Source organism: Pyricularia oryzae, chromosome 3 (genome assembly GCF_000002495.2).
Source record: "Pyricularia oryzae 70-15 chromosome 3, whole genome shotgun sequence".
NCBI lineage: Eukaryota > Fungi > Ascomycota > Sordariomycetes > Magnaporthales > Pyriculariaceae > Pyricularia > Pyricularia oryzae.
The window spans coordinates 3348992-3365517 of NC_017849.1; the positions used below are offsets into that span (position 1 = coordinate 3348992).

Sequence of the window (16526 nt, forward strand, 5' to 3'; positions counted from 1 at the left end):
TAGACTAGGTCTAACTTACCGAGTTGGGGCTACCCCTCCACTCTCGCATCCATCCCCACCCTCTCGTTGGTACCACGTACAAAACCCGCCGCCTGATCAATTGCTGTGCAGCCCGTAGTCGGACCGCATTTGCCAACCTCCCCGACTTCCAGGATCATCGTAAGACGTCGTTGGGCGTTTGCTTTGTTACGAGCCGCCTACAGTTAGTCTTCTCAGCCTGACATATGGTAACGACGGGGAAAAGGAAGATTCCGGACCGCATGAACAAAACAAAAGATTAAACCCAATCGTAGATCTTGCCTCCAACAGTGAAACCCCCCCTCCCATTTATCAAGTCACAAGACATTACCCTATCCAAATACCTTTCTTGAGACAATCCATACAAACACAAAGAAAAGAAAGAAAAAAAAATGGCAGCTCCAACACAAACCAAAGACCTTATAACCTGCCACGTCCTCGACCAGACCCGCGGTCAACCCGCGCGGGGTATGCGCGTGCGCCTGGAGCTGACGCCCTCGACATCCTCTTTTGCGCCCAACTCATCATCTTCATCTACTTCAAACATCAATAACAACAACGCCGACGCCCCCACGGCAACACTCCACCACCACCATCACCCGTCAGCGCCGGCAAAGACTTTCGAGTCTCAGACCGACGACGACGGCCGCGTCAAGACTTGGCTGCCCTACAGCGCCGACAACGACAGCGGCGAGGTCCCGGTCTACACTCTCGACGATGTCTTGGGGGAGCTGGCCGCCGCTGGCAAGAGCAGGTGGACCCTGAGGTTCGACACGGGCTCCTACTTTGGGGCAGGCAACACCTTCTTTCCCGAGGTCGCTGTCGTTTTCGAGGTCCAGCCCGGCCAGAATTACCATGTTCCGCTGTTGCTGAGTCCTTACGGGTACAGCACATATCGTGGAAGCTAAACTTGAGAGATTACATCAAAGATGTGCTGGCATGGGTTGCGGGGTGTGATATCAGTGTGCTCCATTCTGAGATATATTAATCGTAACTTTTGTCATTAACCATAGTGTTTGGGCAATATCGCCTTCACGTTTGTGTCCATCCCAGAAACAGACACCGAAAAGGCACTCGCTATGCCTCAATCTAAAACTTAACGCCAAACTATACCTGTGAGTATGTATAATTGATGCATGCGTGGGAGACCGTTAACTCCACGCTTGACAAAGGGGAACGAACGTGACAAGGCAAAACCTTGTATCCAAAAAATGAGATATTTATCTCTTCGTTTCCAAAAGGCAATCCCACTGCCCTCCATCGATTTACAGAAAAAAAAGACAACTTCGGACTCAGTGTTTGCAGAAGAGCCACGTTTGGTCCATCAGACCTTGCGGATTTGCATTGAGCTGTATTTGTGTCCGTAGGAAATTGTTTGTGACATCCAAGGAAAGCTCTGCCAACAGCTGTAGTCATTGCATGCTGTTTGTTGGCAGAAGTGCTGCGTAACCGCAGATCCCGGAGACTAATTCGACAATATCGTCACAGGCTGACCAGCTGGTTCCGGTCCACCTTTTGATCGAAACGAGCGTAGTGCGCCTGGTGCGGCACTCGAGGAGCGTCGTATTTAAAAGCGAGCGTATAGATGACTGGTTTCATCCACGTGGACATCGCTACGTGTGCTGAATATACTAGAGGCTGACGTTCCCTAGTTGGTTTTCCAAAGCCGTCCTCTAGTCACGATTCCATCTGAACTTTGTGAACAGGCTCTTTCTCCGACCCGAGGAGCTCGAAGTCGTGGACGGCGATACCATGGACATTTCCGAGATTGGGTGGCTCGATCTGCGGTCATCGTAGCTGTCCTTAGTTGAGGGCCGGATGCCAGTCGAATTGGTGTTAATCGATGCCATTCTGGCGATTGGTGGTGGCACAGGAGAGTCGCCATCGCTATCCACCATCATGCTCTCGTTCGCCCGATACATGTCATTGGGTGAAATTCTGCCGTGGCTGAGCGTATGCTTGTACTTTTGACTGTGAAGCAATGATCTGCGAGTCCTGGCCTTGGAAACAGATATGTCGTCTGCAGTGATGCAAGCATCGGGGCTAACAATGGCATCGGGGTGTGGCAATGTTGTATTCCGTTCTGTCCATACAACATTAGCTAAAAAAACAATCACGGCCAGACCCTACTGGTATTACAGGCTGTACTTACGGCCACAGAAAGGTTCCGGGAAGCCCGTGTCTCTTCTCCGTAATGAGCCAATCGACTTGGCCACGCTGGGGCTTTGAGGAATCGAACCCATAGTTTCACAGCTGGACCAACTCTCGTATCTTGTACGCCGTGATTTGAAGCTGTGTCGAGAAGACGACCTTCGGGTCAGTTGTGGTAACATAATTGTTGAAAGCCGAAAAGGGTGGGAAATAAGGCAAGAGCTTGAAGTATATTATAAAGATGGCGCGGGTATGTGTTGCAGATTGCGAGTCGCAGTGTTCAGACAAGGAGGGATGTTGTGTGTAAGAGATGAGTTGTGCGTAAGCTTGCAAAGCTTGGGATCGCCTAAACTGCTAGCAGGTGACGAGCAACTCGAAGGTTTATTATTCCGATCAGGACCCTGCCCTGGTCGAAAAAAGAGAAGATAAGACAGAGAAAGGGAAAAGAATTAAATCGAGCACCTTCGATTCAGCACAACAAAGTCTGAATGAGGCAGATTCGAAGGGTATTGTCGTAACAATAAGTAAACAAAGAAATGACAAGGCAGCTCAATGGCGCTCCAAACTTGGTCCTTGTACAGTTTGGCCAGGATTGGACTTGAAACCGAACGGTGGAAGAACGGCGGAATAATGGAATAAACACCATATAGAATTCAAGCAAGCCTTGGGAACAATCACTAGGGAGTTCCTTGACTAAAAAAAAGATTAAGATAGAAAAAGAGAATAAATAAAAAATAAACCAAGAAGTGGAAGCAGTGAAGTGACACTAGGAAAATTAGACAAGCAGATGGAGAAAGGGATAGCAACCCGTAGTGGCCTTTTCAAAACAATGAACAAACGTCGTCCCGGATAGGATGTGGCAGTCATCACTTGACTTATAAACGTCTGCACAGCTCGGCGGTACCTGTCGAGTTTATTCATTACTGTAAGACTTGAATGGCGCGGCGCGTCTATTTCTTTTTGCTTCGGACCTTGTCCGGGCGACTCATAACAAAGCATGGGGAGTTTGTATCGCCAGACTGGCGGCTATCCACTGCGGAAGGATATGTTGACCATTTGCAGGGCGGCTAATAGAAGAGCATCGGATGCTCGTGAACCAATGGAATGGTATTTGGGATGCCAAGATTTGTCGTTTCGATGCAATCGAGCGGGTTGCAACTGGGGTCAAGCGCGCTAAGGGTCATCATCGTAGCCATGGGTCTGGCACTGGTCCAGAAACGTCGAAAGCCGCCTTGCGGTTTTGCTTGTGTAGATAGAGATGAATTCTTGTCATCCTCAAGTGCATAATTGCATGGTGTACGTATTGAGCAAGAGCTGGGCGAAGGTATGAGGCAAGTCGCGCGGCGGGCTGTAACAAATCCCGTGTTGAGAACTTACCTTGCCGGTCCAAGGTGGATCGAGCTGACGTTGCCCTGTGGTAGATGCACTGGGTCGGCCCCTAACCCTAGAGATGTTGGGGAAGCTTGACAACCACTCGTTCCAACTTCTGAGCCGCCCAACCCCGGTTTTCAGTTTCAACTGATGCGACGACTGAGATCTCGAATGGGCCCGTTGTTCGTCGTCCCTTGTGCCTTGGTTGAGCAGGCGCGCGGTTCGGTGATAGAATTCGACAGACAATGAGGCCAAGGCTGTAGGCCAGTTCCAAAATATCGGTATCGAGGGCGAGTTGTTTGACCGTGTCGAAGCTAGAGGGCAGAAGACAATGAACGCTTTGTTAAACGGGACATGTTGGTGAGGGAAGGAAGAATAGGTATTGTTGGTTGGCAGACCGGTGTACAAAGCTCTTACAATTCTGCTGCTAATAGGTTATTAATCAACAACTACCTCAACATGGGCAAGGTAGGTATTCTCGATAGAAGAAGCTTCGCACGGAGTCAAGGTGAAAGACCAAACTTCAAAAAGAATGATTTTCGGCTGGGAAAGGTTGACGAAGAAATCCCCATTCAACTAGTAAGGGTTCTTTTCTTGGCACTGGAGGGGTGGCCGTGACTGAGCCTTTATTGTCATTGACCTCGCCAATCCGCCCGCACGCATGGTCACAATTACTGTGACAAAAAGAGGCAAAGCTTGGCAAGCAATCATTTTCTCATGGTACTGTAGTTTCCATGCAGATCCCCGCGCGTTGGCGGCGCCGCGGCGGCGCCGGACGTCCTGTTGTGGACCATCATGTCCCGCTCCGCCAGTTGCTACTTGCCAATCCTAGCCAGCATGCAGAGCTGGTGCCAAAGGCTAAATCGGAAATACCACGTAGTCAATCTGGTCTAGGTCTGTACCTAAGGCATTTAGGTACCAATGGGACCTACCTAGGTAAGGTACTGTACTGTAATCACAAATTAGGGCAGGTACGGTGGTACTTCCGAACAGAGTGCTTGCTGTCAGATTCCAACAAGGGCGGGGGGATGACGAATCCTAATCATGGAGCGTTGGCCCTGCGCCTTGGGGGCTGGCTGAGCCTTGCCCGATTGGGCAGGCATGAGCCAACTTTTGTTGGGGCTGCTGCTCCTTGTCATTCATCTCAATGGCCTGTACTACCTAGGTATATACTTTCGGCTCGGACGGCAACGATCCTTAGTCACGCTGTAAGTGCAGGTACCCTTGTAATGTATGGCAAGAAACCACCCGACATGCAAACTATCCGCAAGTAGTAAAAGTTGTATTACCTAAATGACAAGGTCTTGGTAGGTTGGCCTGCCTTCGACTTTGCATGCTGTGTTTTGTCTACTGCGTAGGGGAGCGTTTGTTCCATAGGTGTCAGTGCACCAATGGTTGGCTGGCAACATCTCGGCGGTCCGTTCCAAGCATTTGCCATCCCATTAGGGCGGCCTACAATTCGCTCATAAATAAAACATTTATGCAGAATAGTCTAGCCATTTACTGCTTTTTGAGACTTGCAGGATGTAGAAATAGCTTCTCACTGCAGCATGCAGTACTGCACAGGACTTGTGGAAATAACTCTGTGCCGATAAGACAAGTGAGTCCAGTCATGATTGTACAGTACTAGGTAGGTACGTAGCGGTGTAGCAGAAAAGGATACTCCGTATACCTAATTCAAATTGCCTGACGCTGCTTATATGTGTTGCTAATAGTAATAGAGGAGGAATGGAATGGCAGGGGATGAGCAATTGCGGTCGTTAATGAAACTGTTTAGACTCGTACCCGCAATACTCTGGTAAAAGGCTACCCCCTAGACAATGGCTTTCTGATACAGTGGAGTTAGTGGTTAAAGAAAAGAAAAGGAAAAAAAATCAGTAACTGATTAGTAGTGGGCCATATTCAATTCACAGCCAGAACTATCACCAATTCTCCGCGTTCCGTAGTATGGGCGACGTGGGGTTTGATTTCTAAGAATAGGCTCGGTAATCTCAACTCCAACAAACAATTGGATGGTTATGTCCCCCATTGAATCTTCGGACTCTGCCTTGTGAGCGTTTCGCCGCAACGCACCGCTGGGATAACCCCGATGAACCCGAGGCAGGGCCAGCTTTCTTCCGACGACGGAGACTGATATTTGCGTTCGCATTATGGAAAGACGCGTCAGCCTTATTATTTATTTATTTTCTCAACGATTCCATCCAAATTGGCCTTGCTTTAGTTAGTATTTGCAACGGTACCGTGCCTTGCGAGTTTAAAAGTATCATTGAACAGCGTCAACAGGTGCCGGCCATTCCGACCTGCCAACCTTTGCTGCATTTATGTTTGGATAACTTCAGCCACGCTATATCGCTGGTGGCTGGCTGCCAACTTGGCTACCGGTGGTTTTACGGAGAAGCTCGATCCACTGGTACTTTCATAATTATGGTCCTCGGTGCGGGTGGGAGCAATGGAGACAATGAATGAGAATCAGCGACAAGAAAATCGAAAATAGACCAGCCGCGTGGTCTCTTAATCAAAAGACCCAAAGGCAGAAAAATTGCCTGATTAGGGTGATATAGTTTCAGAAAAGGCGTCAGTACGTCGGATAGGGCGACAGCGCAGAAAAAAAAAAAGAAAAAAAAAAAAGCCTGCGGACTTGCTAGGTACTTCGTAGCTGGTACTGCATGGAATATATTAGACTTAGTTCCAAGTGTTCCAAGTCTAAATCTATCCTTGACATACGTGGCTTTTGCAGTAGTCATTGATGACTATCTAGTTCTAGATTAGTGGCACGTGTTGAGGCTTGAAGGCTATGTAAAAGTTGACTCTACCGTACGGAGCACGCCGTATTCCAGAAGAGATATAATGTAATCACCAAAAAAAAATACGTAGTACAGAATACTCCGCAGGCGTTTTCATGATCATTGAAAAGAAAGTGAGCCAGAGAAAAAGAAAAGGGGATATCAAGGACAAAGCAGAAAAAGTCGAAAGCAGAAGAAAGCAGGGAAAACACGCAGCATGGCCTCGAACACGGCAAACCATAACAACGAAAAAACCAACCATTCCGTCCTCAGGATCCAAATAAACTATCCGAACGCCAGCCACACTTACTTTCTAATCCCAACGGCACGTGTTTAGCAAGGTATATATCATTCGTCCTTAATATTCCGCCGTGCCAATTGCTACAATACATCGTCTATCATCGTAAGAAGAAATAAAAACCTGCTCATAATCGTTGGGCCCAACAGACACCAACATGGACCAGTCAAACCCCTTCCGCTTGCTCGTCGGCTGTATGTACTTACACTGAATTACAATCATCGGCCTGGCCCGCTCACTAGTCGTCCATGGGTTTGTCCACCAACGTGACTCCATGCATGCTATCCCGGATTCTTTCAATATCCCCGCCAGCTGCACCATCAGTAGCAGAAGTCTCCGGTATCGCGCCACCCGCGACTGAAGGCCCTGTCACTCTCCGCCCACCAACAAACCGAGCCCCGCTGCGACCCAAACTGTTCCGTTTGTTGACGTTCGAATCGGAAATCATTTCGGTAATAACGGGCGACTCTGCCAAACCAGTTGGTGGCGTGCCATTGCTGCCTGCATGCGAGTTTTCGTTGCTTCCCGCAGAGCCCGGGAACTCGCCACCTGGAACCTCAAGACTAGATCTCTTGATGCCCATGATCGGCCCCACGCTCTGTCTGGGGTGGTGAGTTGCTGTTGGCGATACAGGGAACCTTGTTTCCGGACCTCCGCTGCTCCTGTCGCGCCTGTGACCCCTGGGCCCGGGTGCAGGCGATGTGGCACGGCTCCGACTGCCAACCGCCTTCTCGAGAACCAACCTGTTGCGCTCCTCCATGTTGGCCCGCCTGTTGCTCTCATCTGTGCTTATGGCGCGCGGCCGACGATCATTCTTACTGTCGCTTGGCGCATCGGTGGCTGCAGGTGTGGAACCGCGGCTTCCTACAGAGGCAGAATGGGAAAGTGTTGACATCCTCTTGAGTTCGCTGAAAATGGGATCCTTATGCTGAAAAAGATCCCGTATCAAACGATAAGCATGCTTTTCCTCCATGGTGAGCGAGGTCTCAACCTTGGGTCGGAGGATGCAAGGAGCCAGAATAGTCGCCAGTGCTGTGACATAGGCCTCGTCTGCCGAAGTAAGATCGATCAGTCTCGTAAAGTGGTTCATGCAGGCGTCGAGGGTGGCGATGTTGGTAAGCCTCAGTTGTGATAACGTCTGCTGGAGGATTGCGATTCTCGAGTTTTCGGACCCTTCAGTCGCGGGCTGCTGGTATATCGTGCGGATGATCTCATAAACATGGGAAGACACAAGTGAGTCTAGCGCCATCCGGTCTCAAGTCAGTAACAAACTTCCAAACAGCATGCAGAAGCCGTCGACTTAAGTTTCAGATAAGGCTTACCAGGAAGTTCAAGCAAGTAGAGTTTCAGTAAACTCGCGACCGTCGGGATATCAAAGTCTGCAAACACATCACTGGAGAAAACCCTGCCGTTGTTTACTCTGTTCCGCAGTCTGTGAGTCTGCGAGAGCGGCACTTCAACCAGCCAAACGCCGCGCCTGGCCTCATCACCCTCGAGGTCGGGGTAATGGTGGTCGAGGTATGTGAGGATGGTTGTGATGATTATGGGCACGCGCTTCTTGTCGGCGCGAGCGCGGGCCTCGAGATCAACACCAAAGGTTTGGTCGTCAACCCTGTTGTAGTAATTCTCATATGTCACCACCTTGGGGATAAAGCTACCAGTGCGGTAATTCTCCAGCAGGTAACGCAGATCACTCAAGGGCTGCACAGTCTCCTGGTACAGCATCATGTGGTCGACTGCAGACTGAAGACTCGGGATGACGTTGCTAATGGTGCCCGAAAAGTCCAAAATTACAGTCTTAATCGCCTTCAGACGGTCGAGCTCGCACCGTTCCAGAAACCTGAGGTGGACAAAGATCTGCTCTTCGAGATCGCAGCGCAGCTCGTCCAACTTGCGCACTCCAACCTTGTAACGCTCGTCAGACTCCCTTTGCTCGCGACGTAGGCGTTCAGCAGGTGTTTCGTTGGGAGGCCCCGAGTTGACAAGGTTCCACTTTTCCAAATACTCGCTAACAGCGCCGACAACCGGCGAGTCGGAGCCCTCAGATGTGGTTGAAGGCATCGACAACGTCCTGTTCAGTTGCGTCTTCTTTTCGGGTACACCAGCAATCGTGAAGGCCTTGCTCTGCCACTGGTAGAACATGCGCGAGCTGTTTGCGAAAGTATTACCCACGTTTCCTATCAACCGCAGAAACTTGTGGTTGACGAGGTCCTGTCCTATGCGCTCGGCGTAGCTCACGCTCGATGTGCCCATGTTGCGCTGAAGATACTCGACAATGTCGGATCCGGCAGAGGTGTTCAAATATGTCCCCAAGATGGGCACCTTGGTCTCGCCCATCTTAATGTGATCCAGCATGTGAGCTACGATTTTCTTGATCTGGTCGCGAGTAAACATCTCGTCGCCAATCTCGTACATTTCATCTTCGTCATCAACCTCGTTCTCCTTGTCAACCTTGATCTCGGGCACGTTGGTAGGAGTTTTGCTCGGGCTGTTCTCCGGGTCTTGGAACGCCAGCTTGTTCTCCTCTTCCAGATCCTCAACAAGACGGCACTTGTTGAAGTAATTGCTACGAAGCTTCTTGACTAGTTCGGCTTGCTTGTCATGCGCCTTGATACGTGATTGTAGTTCGTCTTGTGAGTCCTGGACGCGCTGCTCATGAGCATCGCACCATCTTGAGAAGGGGTTAACGACCAGGTCGCGAATGCTCTGCGCAATCTTCTTGTGGTTCTTGGCGCCCTCTTGCATCTCGGTTCGGACGCCCTCGTAGGCCTGTGACGAAATTTGGTGCGGTTAGAAACAGCCACGCCTCCTGGAGAGTATGTAGGCGCATTCGTGAGGATCCGGTACCTTTCTGAGCGTTGCCCCATCATCACGACCGAATCCCCCCTGAATTCGGTCTGCGCTCGGTGCGATTTCGCTGAGTTTGTTCCCATACGCTTCTTCGGCTTCGGCGCGTAGGCGTGCTATTGTGAGCACCTGTCGATTCTCTAGCACGCCTTGTTGAAGTTTTCCGAAGAGAACACCGAGTCCTGAGAGGCGCAGCAGCGGTCAGTACAAACGGTGGTCTGATAGCTTCCCGTTGATTTGCTTCCGAAAGATTTTTGCTCACCTGCAGCATAATCGCTGGACCAGAAAGAATCGCTGAATTCTGGCATTATTACGGCGGCTCGAGAAAGGGGTGGCCAGATCCCAGTGGAGAAGGAAGACCAGGTCGGACTAGAAGGTTGAGCTGGGCTGGTGGTAAATTAGGTAGACGATTTCCTCGCTTATCGCGATTTCGATATTTTGGACTTTGGAAATCAACCAAAGGCGCAGTTCGGGCGCGGAATTATGTAAGGTAAAGCCAGGAGAATGGGAGCCGGTTGCTTCCCCCTTTTGATGCTGTGACGTCGTATGGGCTAGACCTAGTTCTTGGTCTTGCAGGAGATAGGGTGCTGTCGCGTGGCGGTACGGCAGTAACACAGATGTACGCCAAACGGCGAAAGGCGGTATCGTTGGTTGGCCTCCCGTCGATCAAATGGATGCCAACCCAACAATCAGATGCCTGTAGCTGGTCTCGGGTTGAGCTTTTGGAGACAGTGACCGCGTAAATTAAGATTAAGATGCGGGTTGGAGCGCGCAGGTCAGACAAACTGTTTTGCTTGTACAAGAAGCAAAAATGGCATTTGGCCAGTCTTGCCACGGAAAATAGGTAGGGCGACCTAATATTCAGTCTACATGTAGGAATTATTTCAGCTTGCGCCGCTGCAACGGTCCAATTGCCCCATTCCTTCGTGGGGATTGGCCAGGTCCTTGCTGCCTCCAGTTCTTCCACTGCCACTAAAGCAAGCCTGGGCAGCTTGATGTTGCCATCCCAGCCAGACCCACATTGACGCCCAGTTTGGCGGCCCCTGACAGCAGCCCAGCAGTGCCGAGGACTGCAATCCCACTCTTGCTGTTCTCTCATAGGATTGCTGCACGGGTCTTGAAACGGTGCGGCCAACATGAGACGAAAAAATTGACGAACCAAAGCTTCTGTGCGTGCCCATCATCTCATCTTCTGCCGGTGAGAATCAGTGCAACCAATTGAGCAGAACGGGCAATGACTTTTGGGTTTAGCCTGGTTTATCTGTGCATTGGGCGTAATTTCAGTGTAAATGGCCATGTCTAATTGTGATGCTCGCGACGTAAGTCATGAGGCAAGGTCAGTCTTGCCTCGTATCCGAAGTGTAAGTAGTACTATTAATATCCCTAGCTGTCCAAGGCCCTTGGTCTACCTACCCTACGTCGTAATCTATCAGCTACCGACTGTACTTGGTAGGTGCCTGCTTACCTACATAGGGGCTTAAGGGGCAACATCTTGAACGAACGAACCTACTGTACATGGATGCCCGGGGAATACAATTTACCCACTGGGTATGATGTCGTACTTGAGAAAAGAGCCGGATTGTTCATCGTGATTATCTGGGAACAGTCTCAGCCTACTACCAACCTCAAAAATTAAGCTCAGAGGATATGGACACAACTTTAAAGCATATGTCAAAATTCGGGTCAAAGTACGCGGAAATGCATCATGTCTGAAAAGTGAAAAGTGGTACGTCCGGCACAAAATTTGCTTACGATTTTTTCGGCGATAACAGCCAAGGTTTCGAGGTTTCGGCAGGGCGCGGAGTAGAAGCGGGGACTAGCTCCGGCGGGACCCACACAACCCGGCTGTTCCGATAACACGCGCTTCTTGGTTTGTTCGATCACTGTGTATCAATCGCCCTTGGCTTATCGGCTGGCAACGAGCTTCCAATAGTGAATTGGAAAACACATCTGTCCTACTCCGTATACATTTTGCAAAAAGTAAGACTCAATAGTGCCAAGAAGCTGGCGTATTCAAACTTGGGGAAACTACTAACGACAACCAAAGCGCCACATCATGGCGTCCAAACAGCCAAGTTCTCGGGCGTTCCCGATCAGCCCATCTCCGGGCCAAGCGCCGGCCAGAACCCGCAATGGTCACGTCTTTGTGGGCTTTTTGACCGGCCTGCTGGCGTTGGCATTTTTGTTCAATCCCTTCTGGCAGCATTCATACAGCTGTCGTGCCCCTTGGTCTGCGCGGCCTACGTGGAGCCTCCCGATAGAGGATCGCGTGGAGCAAATACTCTCACAGACTCCCCTGATAGGTATGCTATACAACCAGGAAACATATTCACTGAACGAACATCGCCAAGATCTGACTGGGTAGTCCTCCAGACGGGCACAATGACCTTGCCATCCTGATCCGTGTTCTCCTGCACAACCATATCAACACTGAACGCTTCAGGGAGGAATTTGAGACAGGCACTTTCTTCTACCATGTCGACCTTGCAAGGCTGCGAGCTGGTAAGAATGGAGGAGCCTTCTGGTCCGTTTTTGTGCCCTGCCCCGATAACGGGACTGATTTCTCGGACAACAACTACTCTCAAAGTATGATCCCCCAGCCCATGCGTTGCATTAATTCCCTACAAAAAAAGTGCATACTCATTCCATATCCCCTCGAACAACAGGCATCCGTGACACTCTGCAGCAGATAGACGTCATCACACGCTTGACGGCAGCCTATCCAAAGGATTTCTCCTCCGTCCACATCAACAGCAGCGGAGCCATGGCAGCCTTCCGGGAAAACAAGCTCATCTCTCCTTTGGGCGTGGAAGGCCTTCACCAGATTGGCAATTCGGTAGCCAATCTCCGTCAGTATCAGAGCCTCGGCGTGCGGTACGCGACTCTGACACACAACTGCCACAACCGCTATGCTGATGCCGCCGTCCTCGAGAACCCCCTACGCAAGGCCGAGCCTCTCTGGCACGGGGTCAGCCGCGAAGGACGCCGCCTGGTTCGGGAGATGAACCGTCTGGGAATGATCGTGGACCTATCCCATGTCAGCGAGGAGACCATGGTCGACGTGCTGGGAGGGAAGCACGGATGGGAGGGATCTCTCGCCCCCATAATCTTCAGCCACAGCAGTGCTTACGCCCTTTGCCCCCACCCCCGGAATGTCAAGGACCACGTTTTGCAGCTGGTCAAAGATCGAAACTCGGTCGTCATGGTCAACTTCTCGGCTGACTTCGTATCATGCGTGGATGTTGGTGCAGAGAACGGGTTGCCGGGCCCGGACCCGAACCATGAAGCTTCCCTCGACAGGGTTGTCGAGCACATCTTGCATATCGGTGAACTCATCGGGTTTGACCATGTCGGTATTGGCAGCGACTTTGATGGGATCGAAAATACGCCAAAGGGACTGGAAGACGTATCCAAGTTTCCTGATCTCGTGGCTGAGCTGCTGAAACGTGGTGTCAGTGACGAAGACACCGCAAAGATTGTAGGGGGTAACGTGCTGCGCGTGTGGAAGGCTGTTGATGCAGTTGCCCTGCAAATGCAAGCTACCGGTGAGCTGCCCATGGAGGATGAACTACCAGGGTTGACGTTCGAGTGAGGTATAATGGCACCGGGAAGATGGCAGGCAGAAATCATTGGTCTTGATTTGTTGAGGCGTGCCACACGATGTATATGGCAGATGTTTTGTACAATATGGCCCTCGCAGCTCTATGCTACGGAGCCCTCGCAAAATAATCGAACACAGTACTTTCTTCCAACCCTCCCAAAAATCAGCCCCGAACCGACGCCAAAGGCATATCGGCTTATAACCTCCTCTCGATTTGGTTGAGTTTTCTTGCGGTCTCGGTTTGGTTCTTTGTTTGCTGACCGCGCACAGGCAGGTGCATGGCGTGACGACGACCGCGGTACGTTCCCATGTCCCTCAGTCTCCTGATGTTGTCCAGGACGACCTTCTTCGCTTCGTTCTCGATGTTCATTGTTGACAGCTCGGCTGTCAGAGCCGTGATGGTTTTTGGGGGCAGCGTGCCCAGCTTGGCCATTGGGTGGATGCAGTACTTTGCCAGGATTCGGGCGGACTTTTGGGGGCCAAGGTTCCAGAAGCTCTCGAGGGCTTTCTAGAATTCGAAATCGTGCGTTAGAGTGATGCCGTGCAGATCGAGGTGTCAGGTCTGCGATGCAAGACGTACCCTGACGAGCTTCTGCTCGTGGAAGTTGACTCCGAGAATGAGCACCTGTTTGTCGACCACGGGTTAGCCCGGAATACCTATACAGAGTCCGGGGTATGAGAGGAATCTGTCGGCTGCTTACCATGTTGTCTATCGATATCCAAGATGGTCTTTGGTGTTCTGCTCTATTGGCATGGCTCGATAGTGTATGGGTCTCTGCAGTGACATCGAAGACGAATCGCGAATTGAATCGTTAACGTGACTGCGGGTCGCAAAATTTGGACACGCCGTGGGTGTGCAGCCACTGCGTCTTTAGCCGAGGGTTAGGGTCTCTGGGTTAGAATGACTCCCCCACCTTGAATTTACTGAGATGGAACCTCGAGGTGAATAACCTTTTTTTCTACTCTTGATGTAGAATCTTTAGTAGTTTGTTGCTGATCAACATTCATTTTAATCTGAAAGCAGAAAATCACATTGGAATCATGATACCAAGGAAACTTCTTCCCATTTCGGACGACTTTGAGTCCGAGGAGGACTACGTTGAAAAGCTCCTCCAATTCGTAACCACAACTGATATTTTCCAAATTCTTTGTGGCGGGGGTGAGACTCTCCTCGGTTGATGCTTTTAATATGCATTTTTCATTGTTATCAAAGATAAAGGACAAAAAGTATGGTGTATATGACGAGCCTAGAACTAAACATTAATTAGTGCACATTTTGGATTTCTTTGCATCCGAACCGGGAGTCTTCTATGCCGCCATACCAGAAGAATGGCAGAAGTTCCTTCTCGAGGCCGAGCCATGGGCCCTACTGGATTTTCTGATGAGAGACGATCTTGATACCATCACGGCTGTCAAAGGTTCCAGCACTCCGCCACCGGCCAGTCTGGTGCAGTACATCAGGAGCATCAGAAAGTTTTCCCTGAGGCGTACAGTCGCGCCTCATCATGCTGGCAGCTCTTCGCCGACGCTACCCAGGCATATCTCCGTGGGGATGAAGCCCAAGAAGATACACGAGGTTGCCAGCTTTGCCGACTACGTGAACCGACTGGCTGGTGAATTTGATGGCAGGGATGGGGAGATCTCCCACCTGGTAGACTTTGGCAGCGGCCAGAACTACCTAGGCCGCACGCTTGCAGCAGAACCGTACAGCCGGCACATAATTGCGGTTGAGGGTAGGGAGGCAAACATCAACGGCGCCAAGGCTTTGGACCGGCTGGCTGGCGTGGCGGGCAAGATCAAGCTCATGCGCAACAAGAAGGCATATATGCAGTACCTTGACAGCAAGGCCACGCCAGAGAAGAAACAAAAGGCGAGCGAGAAGACACAGAGGCGACTGGCCATGGGACCCGTCGTTTCAGACGAGGAGTTTGCGGCTGCCGACCTGAGGTCGCGAAAGGAGATTGGAGACTACGATCCAGGCCTACCGGTCACAGGCAAAGGCTATATTCATTACGTGGCGGGACGTCTGGAGACTGGGGATCTTGCTGGGGTGCTGAACCAGGTGCGCGATCAGATGCCCGAGGATAGGCGAGAGCTGGATCTGCGGCTACTGGCCGTCTCAATACACTCGTGCGGCAATCTCTCCCACTATGGCATCCGCTCAATGCTCATGAATCCAACGATCCGTGCGGTTGCAATTGTCGGATGCTGCTACAATTTGATGACGGAGAGGCTGGGCCCACCAACCTTCAAGCCGGCATTCGAGCGGCCCACCTTTGACAGCGTCAATGGAAGAGTCCGCAAGGAAGAGGAGAGGAAAGATCCGCAGGGTTTCCCCATGAGCAATCGCCTCGGCACATACAGGAGCAGAAAGGGAGCCGAAGGTGTGAGGCTTAACATCACGGCGCGGATGATGGCCTGTCAAGCTCCGCAGAATTGGACCGAGGCCGAAAGCGCAGGCTTCTACGACCGCCATTTCTACCGCGCCGTGCTCCAGCGAGTCCTGCTGGACAGAGGGGCTATCACCAAGCTCTATTACCGTGAGGATGCCGCCGATGGCCCGACCACGGGTGGCGAGGGATGGAAGGAAACACCCTTCAACATGAGCACCAATCCCGTGATCATAGGCTCGTTGAGGAAACAGTGCTACACATCTCTGACTGCATACATTCGGGGCGCGATCGACAAGCTCATGACAAACGACGACTACAGCCAATACAGTGCCGTGATCAAGGAGAAGGTGTCGGACATTACAGACGAGGAGATTGAAAGCTACAACCAGCGGTACGGACACCGCAGGAACGAGCTCTCCTCCGTGTGGAGCCTCATGGCATTCAGCGCCTGTGTGGTCGAGTCGCTGATCGCTACCGACAGGTGGCTGTTTCTTAAAGAGCACCCGGACCATGTTAGGGACGCCTGGGTTGAGCCGGTGTTTGATTACAGGCAGAGTCCACGGAACTTGGTCGTCGTTGGGATCAAAAAGTAGAACAGTGATTTGCGAGCAAATATTCAATGGAAAATGTATAGGCCGCAGTGTGCCACATATTTTGATACGCCGCGAAGTACATTTCCAAGGGTTCTGGCTCCGCTGGTGTGCGGATATCTCAATTTTCACAGTAAGAATTCGGGATGGTCAACTTGTCTAGGTAAATAAATATACGCGTATACATATATGAGAAGAAAAGAAAAGAAAAAGGCGCACGGGAGGGAGACATATGTGACCGCCATTCGGGCGATCTTAGAAAAAGAACGCGCCGATCAGGCCAGTCCACTCGCCAACCAATGACCCGATTGGGCTGGGCTTGAGCAGATCCGTTTTGGAACTTCTTGTCAATGAATTGGGGCCGTTATGCGTGGTAAAGAAGACGGAGAACAAGTCGGGACAAGGTATAGGAACTTTGTCGCATACAGTGTATACAGCACGGTTTGGATATCAGTAAAAACTCAATAATTGACT

At 51.0% G+C, this 16526-nt stretch overlaps 7 protein-coding genes across 7 annotated transcripts; 4 read left to right on the top strand and 3 right to left on the bottom strand.

Annotated features, from left to right (window-relative positions):
* Window positions 1-177: 177 nt before the first annotated feature.
* On the top strand, window positions 178-1169 carry MGG_09534 (hydroxyisourate hydrolase). The gene has a single exon (XM_003712158.1). It carries the CDS (start codon window positions 411-413, stop codon window positions 924-926), a length of 516 nt encoding a protein of 171 aa, XP_003712206.1. The 5' UTR covers window positions 178-410; the 3' UTR covers window positions 927-1169.
* Window positions 964-4117, bottom strand: MGG_09533 (uncharacterized protein). The gene is made up of 4 exons (XM_003712159.1): window positions 3958-4117; window positions 3547-3854; window positions 2171-2310; window positions 964-2101 (listed from the first exon to the last, which is right to left on the bottom strand). Exons 3-4 carry the CDS (start codon window positions 2259-2261, stop codon window positions 1692-1694), a joined length of 501 nt encoding a protein of 166 aa, XP_003712207.1. The 5' UTR covers window positions 2262-2310; window positions 3547-3854; window positions 3958-4117; the 3' UTR covers window positions 964-1691.
* A 2495-nt stretch (window positions 4118-6612) lies between these two features.
* On the bottom strand, window positions 6613-10342 carry MGG_09531 (rho-GTPase-activating protein 8). Its single transcript, XM_003712160.1, has 4 exons — window positions 9731-10342; window positions 9469-9650; window positions 7944-9390; window positions 6613-7860 (listed from the first exon to the last, which is right to left on the bottom strand). The coding sequence occupies exons 1-4, from the start codon at window positions 9774-9776 to the stop codon at window positions 6860-6862; spliced, it is 2676 nt and encodes an 891-aa protein (XP_003712208.1). The 5' UTR covers window positions 9777-10342; the 3' UTR covers window positions 6613-6859.
* A 415-nt stretch (window positions 10343-10757) lies between these two features.
* On the top strand, window positions 10758-11325 carry MGG_16794 (uncharacterized protein; the record flags this gene model as incomplete). Its single annotated transcript, XM_003712161.1, has 3 exons — window positions 10758-10787; window positions 10856-10917; window positions 11241-11325. The coding sequence occupies 3 exons, from the start codon at window positions 10758-10760 to the stop codon at window positions 11323-11325; spliced, it is 177 nt and encodes a 58-aa protein (XP_003712209.1).
* A 9-nt stretch (window positions 11326-11334) lies between these two features.
* Window positions 11335-13275, top strand: MGG_09530 (dipeptidase 1). Its single transcript, XM_003712162.1, has 4 exons — window positions 11335-11448; window positions 11516-11771; window positions 11842-12054; window positions 12135-13275. The coding sequence occupies exons 2-4, from the start codon at window positions 11525-11527 to the stop codon at window positions 13058-13060; spliced, it is 1386 nt and encodes a 461-aa protein (XP_003712210.1). The 5' UTR covers window positions 11335-11448; window positions 11516-11524; the 3' UTR covers window positions 13061-13275.
* Window positions 13082-13907, bottom strand: MGG_09529 (mitochondrial 37S ribosomal protein SWS2). The gene is made up of 3 exons (XM_003712163.1): window positions 13771-13907; window positions 13650-13694; window positions 13082-13577 (listed from the first exon to the last, which is right to left on the bottom strand). The coding sequence occupies exons 1-3, from the start codon at window positions 13771-13773 to the stop codon at window positions 13266-13268; spliced, it is 360 nt and encodes a 119-aa protein (XP_003712211.1). The 5' UTR covers window positions 13774-13907; the 3' UTR covers window positions 13082-13265.
* Window positions 13908-14033: 126 nt separating this feature from the next.
* MGG_09528 (uncharacterized protein) lies at window positions 14034-16304 on the top strand. The gene is made up of 2 exons (XM_003712164.1): window positions 14034-14228; window positions 14338-16304. Exons 1-2 carry the CDS (start codon window positions 14111-14113, stop codon window positions 16053-16055), a joined length of 1836 nt encoding a protein of 611 aa, XP_003712212.1. The 5' UTR covers window positions 14034-14110; the 3' UTR covers window positions 16056-16304.
* Window positions 16305-16526: the final 222 nt, after the last annotated feature.

Bases quoted from the DNA above. Each gene is read 5' to 3' on its own strand.
- MGG_09534 (XM_003712158.1), top strand. From the start codon at position 411: ATGGCAGCTCCAACACAAACCAAAGACCTTATAACCTGCCACGTCCTC.
- MGG_09533 (XM_003712159.1), bottom strand. From the start codon at position 2,261: ATGGGTTCGATTCCTCAAAGCCCCAGCGTGGCCAAGTCGATTGGCTCA. The intron at 2,102-2,170 runs GTAAGTACAGCC...TTGTATGGACAG, and splicing joins CCCGGAACCTTTCTGTGGCC to AACGGAATACAACATTGCCA.
- MGG_09531 (XM_003712160.1), bottom strand. From the start codon at position 9,776: ATGCCAGAATTCAGCGATTCTTTCTGGTCCAGCGATTATGCTGCAG. The intron at 9,651-9,730 runs GTGAGCAAAAAT...TGCGCCTCTCAG, and splicing joins GTCCAGCGATTATGCTGCAG to GACTCGGTGTTCTCTTCGGA. The intron at 9,391-9,468 runs GTACCGGATCCT...ATTTCGTCACAG, and splicing joins ATGGGGCAACGCTCAGAAAG to GCCTACGAGGGCGTCCGAAC.
- MGG_09530 (XM_003712162.1), top strand. From the start codon at position 11,525: ATGGCGTCCAAACAGCCAAGTTCTCGGGCGTTCCCGATCAGCCCATCT. The intron at 11,772-11,841 runs GTATGCTATACA...GTAGTCCTCCAG, and splicing joins CTCACAGACTCCCCTGATAG to ACGGGCACAATGACCTTGCC. The intron at 12,055-12,134 runs GTATGATCCCCC...CTCGAACAACAG, and splicing joins GGACAACAACTACTCTCAAA to GCATCCGTGACACTCTGCAG.
- MGG_09529 (XM_003712163.1), bottom strand. The intron at 13,578-13,649 runs GTACGTCTTGCA...TTCGAATTCTAG, and splicing joins ACGAGCAGAAGCTCGTCAGG to AAAGCCCTCGAGAGCTTCTG.
- MGG_09528 (XM_003712164.1), top strand. From the start codon at position 14,111: ATGATACCAAGGAAACTTCTTCCCATTTCGGACGACTTTGAGTCCGAG. The intron at 14,229-14,337 runs GTGAGACTCTCC...AACATTAATTAG, and splicing joins CCAAATTCTTTGTGGCGGGG to TGCACATTTTGGATTTCTTT.